Consider the following 13171-nt stretch of genomic DNA (forward strand, 5'->3'; position numbering starts at 1 on the left):
TTTCCATAACATCTATATATACTGGTTTTTAGAACTGTTTGCACATCTTGATTTTAAGGTTCCTTTATTTTGGTTTTCATAAACCTCTGGTTCAGACCTCTGTTCTCGGTACCATCACTTGAACCAATGTTCAAAGTGTCATTGTGACACAGCACACTACTGCAAACACAACTGGACCTCTGATTTTAACCCATCACCAAAGTCCAAAGTATGCGCCCAGGGAGCAGTGTGTGGGGACGGTGCCATGCTCAGAGCACCTCAGTGGTAACCTGGCCTCTGGTGGACTCGAACCTGAAACCTTCGGGACCAAACCACTAAGCCACCACTGCCCTTCATACTACTGTTACTCTGATTCCTCAGCAGCTCCATGGCTTCCAGTCTGAATTCACAATTGTTTTATTTTTTTAAACTCTGCTGTTAAGATGTACAGCCTTCCTCCTCAGTCCCTCTCTGGACTCCTGCACATCAGGGTTCTTTTTCTTTCCTCTAACAAGCAGCTTTGTCCAACAAGGGGGGTGGAGAGGTCTCAGGCCTTCAGCCCTGAAGCCCCCGCCCCATCTCTGGAGATCCATCACTAACACTGACTTCTCAGTTCTTCTGTTTTTCAAATGTTGTCTAAACATAATTTTAAACTGGCAACACAAAAACAAATGCTTATTTATTTTGCTGTCTTTTCTCTGTCTTCTTTGCTGCACTTCACTGTGACGTGACCTTGGTTGTTCTGAAAGGCACCAATAAATAGAACGTAAAAGAAAAGTACCACTTAATCACAAAACATTTCTGAGCTCACCAAAGAGGGGAGGATGGAGAAATGGAGAAAGAATTCAGACCAGCAGACCATTCCATTATTCTGTGTATGGATTTTTATGCAGTGATAAAAAGAAAAACCAACACGACTCCCATCCAAGAAAAAGAAAAGAATAAACCGATGCCTGATCTAACCTGGACCTCAGCAGGACACAAACCTGGTTTCCTTTCTGGCAGCTGCATTTTAATGAGAACATGTGCATGTGTAAAGTCTGACTTGAAAACCCCAACCTGTCCCTTTAACGTCCACTCCAACTGAATGGATCTTTTATTCAGTCCAAGGCCGGGCTGTGTGTCACAGTGATGTAAACAACACGGAGAGAAAGAAACATTTTCTCTTTTCATTATTTACACTTCAGACCAAAGTGGCCTTTTTATAAAAAAGTCAAGTTCCCGTAAAATAATAATAATAATAAAAACAAATTCATGCCGTCGCTTAATGCAACAAGAGCCCTGAGAGTGACTGGTACAGTAAAGGTGTAGTTCTGTTTTTAATGTGAAGAATAAGAATTCATTTTTAGGTGTAAATTTAAAACCCCCGTAGTACCAATGTTGACCACAGCTCCAATAAAGCTCTTGTGAGAATACATTTCCATTTAGACAATTATGGACAATTGCTTCAGTTGGCAGAATGAATGGACCTGAGTGAATCAGATATTTTTGTTCTCATACGATCAGGTATTAAACCCTGTTGACGCTCAGCCTGTGGAGGATAGACACCGTTTAGATAAACGCCTCTAAAATGGTCATTTACACAAAGCCAGACTATATCTGGAGTCGGTGATTGAAGCCAGGCTTCTGCACGATGACTGTTCCAGGAGCGGAACTACTTCACATTGACAGCTCTTACAAAAGAAGGCACTGGAACTATTTCTGTCTCAGTCCGAAGCTGAGTTTGTGGGAGTCGTCCAGAGACAAACTGCAGCCTGTTGTGTTAGCTTAGCGCTATAGACCTGTTCAAATTGTAAAAATATATAGGTATATGTACATACATTTGTATATTTATGTACATATGTGTGTGTATATACAGTATGTGTGTATATATATGTACGTGTGTGTGTGTGTGTTCCTCCTTTGTGTTTTCGGTACTCTACCGATACTCCAATAAAGTCCAGGTAAAGGTTTAGGGGGGACGTTAAAGCCGTGGGGGTGTGAGGGGGAGATAAGAGTGAGACTAGAGCTTTCACTGCTGCGTCAGTGAATCCACAGTAAAAAAAGCTGCTTCTCGTCCAGCTGGGCTGTAAATTGAAGGCAACACTTTTCTAACCTGAGTTGTGGAGCAGGTTGTGTGTCAGACACTGGCAGTGAAGGAAAAGAGTTTCTGTTAGAAATGATTTCATCCCGCCTTAAGGTCAGGTCTCGAACACTTCAGTCTGAGCTGAAGGACAGAAGAAAAACGAGTGCCAAGAAACAGGAAGTGCGTCAGGTCATTAGAGCATGTTCTGTGTTTGTTTGAAGAAACGGAGTGGATTTTTGTTTCTGGGAAGTTGGGGTCAAGTGGAAGGTCAGAGCTACAGGTTTACCGTGACAACCAGACTGAAATAAGACTGTTTATGGCCCACGAAGAGAAAAGTAAAATCTTAAAAAAACTTTAACATTTTAAATATTAGCCTCTCGTTAACATTTCACAATCTGTTTGCGTGTGTGCATGTGTGTGCGTGTGTGTGTGTGTGTGTAAGGATGTTGTCTCTCCTCCTCCCTCCTCGTCATATTTGAGGATGTTGTCTCTCACGTCGTCCTCTGGGTCAATGAGCAGCTGTTTGGCCTGACGCTCCTTATCTCTCCTCTTCATCCACATCACAAACATCAGCACCAGAACTGCAGAACAAGGAGGACAAGATAAGGACAGCGTTTGACATCCTCACTCTTAGACTGAGGAAAACACCGCCGTCGGTCAGTTCAACTGGAGAGGCGCGGCTGACGGATGTGTCACAGGTCGAGTCATGAACTCCATTGTCCACTAGGGGGAAATTGTCAATTGCATCAATAAACAGGACACAGTGAACAAAGATGATATGACAGCAGAATAGATAATGAAATATAAGGTGGTTTCAATTGGACAGAAATTTTCTTTGTGACGTGCAATTTCTCATTTCTTCTTTTTTTCCTTCAAAAAATTTTTTTTTATTTTTTTATTTTTTTGCAAATTGACAAAGTTTCTTTTTGATATATTTTGGCTAGGCTCCCTCACAGGCTAGGCTCCCAGTTCATTAGTGACAACTCTGAGTTGAAAATGCATCCCTCGCCCCCCGGCTGCAGCATCCCTTTAATCTGTGTGGGTTTCCTGCTCTTTTGTTTTTCTGATACCTTTATATCTTTGTGTCCTCTTTCATTTTCTCTGTGAAGCACTTTGGGGGAAAAGAGAGAGCTTCATATGAGCAGATAACAGACCCTGACCTTGGTCAGTGAACGCATCAGCTGCCTCTGAAAGGCTGCTGTGTAAAAAAAAAAAGTTCATTAGTGACATTCAAGCTGGTCTCACGGTGTGGCTTTTACCGACCAAAACAAACAAACAAAAAAAAAAAAAAAAAATAGGGGAGCTTTTCAGAGCAGCGTTGACTTTATTTATACACTGTCTGTTGGATCAAAAGTCATAATCATATAAATATGATGCATTTTAATTTAGTGCATTTTTATTTTTTATTTTAAAAAATGTTACATATTTCTAAGGATATTTTTCATGTAAATTCATTGAGACAAAATGTGTGTATGGCTAACCGGTTAGCATGGGTAGAAAGAGATTAATCATGATTAATTGTGATTGATCGTGTTATGTTCGAGTTTTTGAAATACTGAATCATAGTAAAGACTACAAAACAGGTCGTGTGTTTAATTGAAAATAATCAGGATGAATCGTGATTAATTATAGTGTCCATAGTCCAGCCATTAAGTAAATAGTAAAGCCTAAAAAAAAACCTCAACTTACTAGTTACTAACACTCGAAGCATCTGTTGTCCACAGACCTTGATCATTATTGGACAAGTGCTTTTGAGCACGCTTCTTTCAGCTTCACATTTCTGCTGCCTCTGTTTTATAACCAACAGTCATGTGGATCTGAGTCATAACAGATAAAATGGATAATTCTCTGGAATAATATGTCCTGGCGCAGTTTTGTTTTTAATGCTGATGGGGGTGATGTTGCCATGGCAACAATTCAAGTACTAATTCAGATATTGTTCAATTAAAAAAAGATGCAGCTTTGTATCTCTAAACCAACCAAAGGCAGCAGCGTTGAGAACATTTTTACACGAGGTGATGGATCAAGACGTGCGCAGATAAAGTCAACATTTCTTTGTGTTTGTCATTTTTTTTTTCTTTTTAAATCTTTCTTGCTGCTCCCACGGCTGGACGTCGTCGTCATTAGCCTGTCACTCACTGCACTGATAAACCAGAGTCACAGCACAGAGGAGTTGCAGCATTTGATCTCTAATTAGGAAATCATTTTGGCCAGTGTTACATTTAATCTTTGGTCTCTCTTTAATTATAGATATGATTTGATTAGAATGCATCCATGAGATGAAACAATGAGTCACAATCTCTCTCTCTCTTCTCCTCCTCCAGAGTCAAAATAAGATGCAGTTTTTTTTCAGCAGAGCAATTTAAGGCTCCACAGTTGTGACTGATGAATGTTGAGTTTGATGTCATATGTATTAAGACGCTGCATCACATGGTTGCTGGTTGCTTTTACACATAGTTTACTTCACATTTGTTTCTATAAAATTGTCCAGCCTAAAAAGTTTCTGTATGGAAACTCAGTTCTGATCTTTTTATTATTTTATTTTTCTTACATTTAGATTTTTTTGTACTCTGTTTTTCCAGTGAATATATAAACATTGATTCTATTTCTACCTTCATAATTATTAAAAACATATCATTTGTTAATGATGTTGACTAATTTAAGCACAAAGAGCCATTTTCTGAGCCAACTGTCAAATGAATTGTGGGTCGTTTTTCAGAAAGGCGAACCACAAGAAGTGGGTTTATAAAAAAAAAAGTAAAATAACTAACACTATTTAAGTCAATACTGTATGAATGCCACACAAGTAACTCTATTTGTAAGCGTTTCTGAAATCTTTGTTGAAGATCGATGTAATTGTTTGGCCATCAGTCAGAGCCTTCCAGCTCCCTGTAACTGTGGCATCGAACCACCCCCCAACCACAGACCACCGGGGCTGGAGTCTGCAGATTTCTGATTGGCCCCTAACATCTGAAAACCAAACCACACTGTGTTACTGAATGACTTCTGATGCCTCTGTGGCTGCACAGAAGAGAAATAGTCCTCACTGATCCTGGACCAGTGCTTGGGCGACGGTGTGTACAGATGGAGTAAAAGGAGTATGAATGTGTACTGGGCCCTGTGGAAAATCCCAGAGGAAATATATCATTTGACTGTAAAACTTCAGAACACATTAACGTGGCTTGGTCTGATATGAGGAGGTCAGGTCTGGGTCATGTCATGACTTGGTCCACCACCAGGTCAGAGACTCACCCAACAGTATGATGATGCAGATGAGAATAGCAATGATGGCTCCAGTGCCCAGTCCAGGAACAACCAGTCCCTCCATGCTCACACAGTCTCCGTGGTGGTCACACTGACAGACCTTCACCTCCAGGTAGGACAGGTTGGACATGGGCAGGTTTCCAGAGTCTGTGATTGTGATGGGAATCTTGTAGATCCCACTGGCCAGGGAGCCGATCCGCAGCCGGAGCTGGGCATATTCACCTACGGCGGGAAGATAAAGATGGAGAAAAGGTGAGGTTTTCACTTTGGCTTCTGAGAATGTTTCATACTCTTCCACTCAGCTACAGTACAGTTCATGAAAAGCAGAGTTCTGCTCCAGAACTGCCCACGGTCGGACGTTTTGTGTCCGGCAAAGTTAGAGATTCTAAAGAACTTCCATGAAATACTTTTTCTTTTTTTAAACTGTCTTAAAACCGAACAGAAATGAAAGTGAAATCAAGACTTGGCTCCGACAGCAAATATGAAAACATTCATATAAATGTAAAATTAACACCATTAATCATTTCAAACATTACTGTCGCGGTTGAAGGAAATGAGCAAACAGTAATTTCGCAGGTAATAATTTGCAGCAATAAAATGGAACGTGTTTTCACTGATATTATGTGATGTCACCTCTGGAACTGTTGGAGGACTGCCAGTGTTAATGTTTGTCGTCTTCCTCTGAAGTGATATTTCAGGAGTGGTGGAAAAAAAATATCATGGTTCATGACATGAGTTCCTTTTTTTTAACCTGGAGAATTACCAAGATGGAAAATTTTGAAATTTTTAATCAGTTTGGATTAAAACAGGACATTGATTCTTGATCCACATCTAGACCACGGGCCGCCTATTTGTGATCTCTGTTTGTTGTCATGAGTGAATACATCATAATTTCAGTCACTCATGACAGTTGTTGTCATGAGTGAATACATCATAATGAAACAAATACTTATTCTTTATTAAATTCTTTATAAATTAACACACATATGTATATATGTATGTACTGTATATAGTTTGTATATATACATATATTTACATATATGTATATGTATTTATATGTAAATATATACTCTTTTCCCTCCTGTCATTTGCCCAACTTCTCCCTGTGATAATATTTTCCTTCTAAATGAAAGTGGACGAACTGTGATTGGTCCATTTTGTGGAAGCGAATCACGGTCACTGTGTCAAATCTGTCAAAACATCAAGTTGATAACACGTTTGAGGGGCTCATTATCTCTGACGGCGGTCTGAGTCTCGGTGGTTTCTCTGTCTCTGGAAAAGGGGACAATATAATATTAAAACAATTGTCTCAGGATTTTATGTCCCTGTCAGACTAGCGGAGACCTGGAGACAAAAACTGTTCTGAGATCTAGACCTGTGGGTCGACCGTCTGCACACGGTATCCACCAAATGGCATTAAAGCAAAACAAATGCTTGTGTTAAACTGGTAATGTAATTTCACGCTGGCGTCCCAGTTTTGGACGGATTTCAGAGGTCAGACAAGCCAAGGCAAAAGTCAGGAAACTTATTCTGTAGTTGATAGAAAGTTATACGAAAGAAAAGAAAGAATCATAAAAAGAATTAAATTTAGAACATTACAGCCCTAATACTGTAACTGTAGACAAACAAAAAATGCAAAAATAAAGACATAACTTGAAAAAAGCCAGGGATGTAGCAATGTTAAAAATAGAATAATAAAAAGAAAAAAAAAATCTAGAATTACTTCAAAACCCAGAGGAAACATTTAAAAAATAATTTTAAATCCCCACTATGTTGTCCACGTTCCACACCCCTCACCCCTCACTCCTTAGGCCTCACCCCTCAGGCTTCACTCCTCAGCCCTCACTCCTCAGGCCTCACCCCTCAGGCCTCACTCACCATTGAAGCGATTGAGTGTCCAGTTGCGGCGTATGTCCAATGGACGGGAGGCGAGCTCGAAGACGAAGGGTCCGGCGTTGTGGGGCAGGTCGGGGTCACTGGCTGTGATGTTGATGCCATTAGGGTGTGGCTTCTCACACATTTCCACCTCCGGGGGAGAAACACGAGGGGCGTTGTCATTAATGTCCAGCAGCATTATCTGAAGGGTCCCCGTCCCGCTGGCTGGTGGGACACCTGGGAACAGAAACATTTACAGACAATGAAACACTGCATGGAAGAGTTATGGCTCTCAGTAAAGAGGTGACGCTAGCCACAAGCTAACAGTTCTACACAGTACTGCACAGAAAGGTTAGCCTGGTGTTGGACATCGTTTTTGTTTTTTGCATCGTTTGTTGATATTTTTAAATTTACTAGGAGTAAAACTATTATTATTATAATTTGCATCTCATGTTACGACAAGTTCTGACTCGTCCTGACACGTTTAGACATTTTATTTCATGTTGACATTTAAAACAGCCTTTCTTGTGTACTATACTATATTTTCACTCTGACCTTTTTTTTTTCTGGCATGAATTAAACAACATAAAAGATTTTAAAAAACTCTTTACAATATGAAGTTGTATTGCACAAAAAGGTCATTTTTTCACTGGTGTTTCCCAAAGGTCTACACTTTAAGACATAGATCTTCAATATTTAGGCCACGATTTACATGTTTCTGTTAACAAACCTCTAGAGGAAATGCAACACAGGACATTTTCTAGGTTAAAAAAAGAAGTTACAGAATCATCTGTAAAAAAAGATTCTTCTCTGCTCAGGGTTGAGATTAGGAACTCAAAAATTCAGGTTGGTAAAAAAAAAAAAAGTGTAACATTTCTCTTCAATTCCTATGTATCTCCATTGACTTTACTTTCACAGATACAGTTTTCATGCTGCAAATTATTCCCCTTTCAAACTTGAGCAAGAAAATGAGCTCAACCACTGACGGTAATGATGCTCATTACACAACACATTCAATCTAACAACAGAGTGTGCCCCGAGCGCTGGGCCGAGGAAGATGAGTGTAACTATTACTAACGTAACAGACAAATGGAAAAATCATATCATTAGACATCAGAGATCACATCGATTAGTGTAATTATAGCGTAGCATCGACAGTGTTCAGGCTTCTGAGCCGTCTGTGTTTTCAGCGTCAACTAATGTTGCCCAAAGGCACAACGGTAACACAACAGCAACACAGCAAATGGTTTGTACAAAACATGATGTGTGTAATTCCTTACCGATAAAGGAAGACACTGTTAGCTGTCAATCAAACTCAGTGTCCAATTAGACAACTGAACACGAGTACAGGAAGATTAGAATACTAGATACTACGGGAAAGAAAATCCTATATTTACTTGAATTTTAAATCAAGAAAATGCTGTGATTCCTCGACTTTTGCTTTTATTTTTATAGGCTACTTTCACAACCACTAAAATCGCCCCCTGGTGGACTAGTAGTTGACAGGTCTAATTTAGAGAAGCCAGTAGAATATTTAAAACTACAGATGCAGCGATACAGTACGTTGCCTTTAATGTACTGTCAAAAAACCAGAGCTCTGTATTTATTCTAAATTAATATTTTTTTTAAATCTTAGTGTCCGTGTTCAGTTCTGTTAAAATTTGTAGTATTTTCGGCAAAGGCTAAAACACACACACACACACACACACACACAAAACACCTTTCTCTGAATATCTGATTCATCTGATTAGGTAAAGTGAAGTCAGTGATGCCTGTAGAATAACTACAGGTAAACTGTTCAACATCCATTAGTACTTTTCAATGTTCATTTTAATTCTCTCTGTTCGTTCTTCGTTTAAGACACAAAGTATTTCCTCAGAAATTAATCCAGGTTTCTGCTGAACACCGACCTTTATGGTTCTGTACCACTTCATATTTGGCATTAATAATCAACATGGTCCAAACTGGTCCAGGAACCAGAGCTATGACTGTAAGTGTGTGTAAGATTTAAGAGGAAACAGATTTTTTTTTAATTTCAGCCACCATCGAAATCCCAAATGACTTTACATTAGCACAGCCACAGAGGTTACCTCGGTTCATCACACTCCCACTGACCCACTTACTCCGTGGCACTGTAAATATGAATTCATTTGCTGCTTAAAATAGTAAAAAAATGTCTCTCACACACACACACACACACATTATTACTTTCTCTTCGGTTACATAACCTATAAGTACAGTGAACCACGGCCTCATGTATAAAAGAATACACAGCTCTTAGAATGAAAAAGATGGTGTGCTCTCAGAATACATAAAGTACGTACTAACTATGCAGATATATTTAACTGTGTGAACCTGCAGGGATCTTCAATTGCCTCTGTGCCACTGTGTGGCGCCAGGTTAAGTGTGGCTGTTTCTGTTTTTTTTTACTAATTTGCTGGCCATTTTTTTTTCATACAATAAATAAAAAAACAAAAACTACAAGAAAACGTCTGTTCGGCTGAGGGGTCTTGACATTTTTGGTTGACCCGAAAGTTCATTTGTGCACTGCAGTGACGCCAATAGGTCGATGTTGACATTGGCATCCTACTCACTACTGCACATATTTAAAAAAATAAAATAAAATAAGTAACTGTGTAAATATATATATATGTATATATATTTACCTATATTCATATACATAGCCATATATTTACTGTATATACACATATATGGCTAAATATATACACACATACATATACATACACATATGAATAAATATATATGCATATATATGTGTATACTGTATATACACATACGACATATATATATATATATATATATATATATATATATATATATATGATTTTGGAGCTGCAGTGAATCTGGACTCTGCATCTTTTACCATTTTTAAATTGTGCAAAAATACATACTGTATACATAAAATATTTATCAGTGTGTTTTGTTTGTCTCTATTTAGGAGGGATTTGTGTGTTTAAGCTGCTAAAGATCAGTGTAGATGAGTGTCTCCACGGCGCTATAAACAAACAGTCTGGATGAAAAACATCCCCTCTGGATGTTCTCTGATCATATCTACATAAATAAAAAACATCTCCATCTCTAACGCAGCGATGGCGACGTAGCCATCGTAACTTGATGAAATGTGATGTAAACCAGTGTGTTTTCAGTAAAGAGCTGTGAAAGGCAGCGTCAGCTCCTGACAGGAAGAGACAGGAGTCTGCAGAGAGGCCAGAGATTTCTCACCGTGGCTCTAAAACATCCTGCTGCTGTTTTCATGTCTTGATAAATATTGTCCACCCGGGTGTGTGTGTGTGTTTGTGTGTGTGAAAAGCAGTGCATGTGTGCACAGACATACTGCTGGACGCCATTTATACTTTCACAGAGGAGATAGAGTTTTAATAAGTGTCAGTCTGACTAACATGTCTGTCTGTCTGTCTGTCTGTGCCGCGTCCATCCGTGTGAGTCTGATCCTGAATCTGCCAGTCTGTCTGTCTGCATTTGTCTTTTTCAGTCTGTAATTCTTCATTTCTCTCTGGGCCTGTCTGTTTAATGGCCCTGTCATCTGTCTCTGCCCGTCTGCTTTTGTCCATCCGTCCCTCCTCACATCGGTATATATTATCAGTCTGCTTGTCTGCGTCCTGTCACAGTCTGTGAATGTGGGTGCACACGTGCGTGTGTCAGTGTCTCCGACTAGGAAACTGTCCATCTGTCAGTGCGTACATGATTGGCCGTCTGCTTGAGTCTCTAGGAAACTGTCCAGCTGTCTGTCTGTCATTGTCTTAACCCTACCGTCCACCTGTTTGTCTTTATCTTGAGAGGACTGTCCAAATGTATCTGTCCATCCGTCTGTCTGTCTCTGTCTAAATGCCGGTGTCGTCTGTTCTGGTCTCCATAGAAAAACCTCATCCTTAAAAGTACAGTGTTGTTCTTTTTTTGTTTTTTAATAATGAAGTGACTAACATTCTCAGAAGGCGACAGTCACCTTGGAGGAGACACAGAGACAGAGACAGGAGACCGGGGGTCAGGCAATAATGTCCCCTGTTTTCCATATAATGATTGTTCAGTATAAAAATGTACATCAGTAATGAAGCTAATCATCAGGTTGATGTTCACACGCTGGAGGAAAAAGGACGAAAAACGATGTAGTCATGTGACATGAGACGCCCAAACAACAGGCTAAATGCTGCAGATGAACATATAAATATACATATATGTACAGATATACTCATATATATGTACAGATATGTATGTACATATATATGTATATTTATATGTTCATCTGTATATATGTACGTACATACATATATGTACAAATATATATGTAAAAACAGCTGAGGTCAGTGAGTTTGAAATGTAAACAGGTCATTAAAATATAAATATGTGAGATACAAACACAGTGACTGTCGGCGGTGGCGGCTGCACACACGCTGACCGCAGAGGAACGTGAAACATGTTGCAGAAGCTTGCGTGTTTTTCTGTCTTCACGTCTCTCTCCCTCACTGTAGTTTTTTTTTTTTTCCTTGCAGACAGCGTTTGCTCTCACCCAGGGCAGAGAATGTGCTCAGACAGTGTGAGAGAGCAGCGGGTGAGGAGCACAGTGAGGCTCTGTGTGGAGACAGAAGAGGCTCCATCTACATTCCTCTTCAACAATTTTCCACTTACAACAAAGAATCCTCTTTTCATGCCGTTATAGAGCACAGTTGTGATCGGAGCAAGTGCATGACTTTGGGAATCGGGCGCGGAGTGGACAGGAAACGGTCTCCGGTCCAGTCCAGGAGTATTAGATCAGTGGGACGTCCACACTAACGTAATAACATGTGGACATGTGTTATTTGGAGCAACAGGCCTTCATGTCATTATAGAGCTTCAGGTCGACCTTATGACATTAGTTATCACAAAACTGAGGAGTCCCTGAAGTGGACACAGTGTGGCTGTGTTTCCACAGAATCCTCTCAGAAGCTGCAGAAATGTCTAATTTGACCAAACAGTTGACGGACATGAGCTGAACAAGGATTACAGGATTTAAAATATGAAACGGAAAATAAATAACGAGTTAAGAAGTTCTTACGTTAAAACTCACGACAATGGAGTCTTAAGTCGGCAGCACGCAAAAGAAACAAGAGACGAGTAACGGAGAAAGCCTGGAGCACTCAAGACAAGAAATTAATCCAATAATTAATTGAAAAGTATTTTCTCACTCTACTGTTGCCAAAGTTCAATGACAATAAAGTGAATTTTAGGGCGATTTTCTAGCATCAACGGTGCGTGTGTGTGTTTGTGTGTGTGAGAGTGTGGCGTTTAACTGATACTTCAAATGTGAAGTACTCTTTTGAAAATATTGATTGACTTACTGCCCTGAGATCCGTGAGGCTGCTCTGGTGCTTCTGTAACACAACATTTTTTCCCCACAATGTGGAAATAACACAGTGTGAATCGCTGGTGTATCAGAGCAATTATAAGTGGATGGAGTTCTGGAAGTATTGGATATTTTAGCACCGAAATGCTTTAAAAATGTATCATCAGAGTTACTTGTTACATTTTAATTCCAAGCGCCCTAATATATATATTAAATATATATACATATGTGTATGTAGGGTATATATGGGCTAAATATAGCTATGTGTTTATGACTATCTCTGTCACCATGAAAGGTCAGGGGGTCTCACCATTGTCAGACGCCATGAAGGTAACGTTGTAAATGTTGTTCTTGACGTACGGAGACTCTCGGTCCAGGATGGCGATGGTGGAAATCTGACCACTTAACGGGTCGATCTCCAGCCAGCGGGCAGGGTCGAACATCTTAGAGTACCTAAAATCAGAGTGACGGAGAGATAGGGTGGGAGGACGGGGGAGGATAAAGAGAGAGAGAGAGAGATCATGAGAAAGCACCACAGAGAGGCTTCTTTCTCTGCTGCTCTGGCCACAGGCCAAACTCATACTGGGGAAGTTGATATAGGAAGCACTTTCACGAGGCAACCACAACTCATT

At 39.9% G+C, this 13171-nt stretch overlaps 1 protein-coding gene across 1 annotated transcript in view; it reads right to left on the reverse strand.

The window, feature by feature from the left end:
* The window catches only part of LOC103399842 (cadherin-2-like), an 87710-nt gene that overhangs the window by 16773 nt on the left and 57766 nt on the right, over positions 1-13171 (reverse strand). Inside the window, exons 11-14 of the mRNA XM_008338467.3 lie at positions 12850-12992; positions 7187-7420; positions 5297-5530; positions 2496-2625 (exon numbers count right to left, since the gene is read on the reverse strand). Coding sequence (XP_008336689.1) covers positions 2496-2625; positions 5297-5530; positions 7187-7420; positions 12850-12992 — 741 coding nt within the window. The remainder of the gene's footprint in view (positions 1-2495; positions 2626-5296; positions 5531-7186; positions 7421-12849; positions 12993-13171) is intronic.

Source organism: Cynoglossus semilaevis, chromosome 2, assembly GCF_000523025.1.
Source record: "Cynoglossus semilaevis isolate Cse_v1.0 chromosome 2, Cse_v1.0, whole genome shotgun sequence".
Lineage (NCBI taxonomy): Eukaryota > Metazoa > Chordata > Actinopteri > Pleuronectiformes > Cynoglossidae > Cynoglossus > Cynoglossus semilaevis.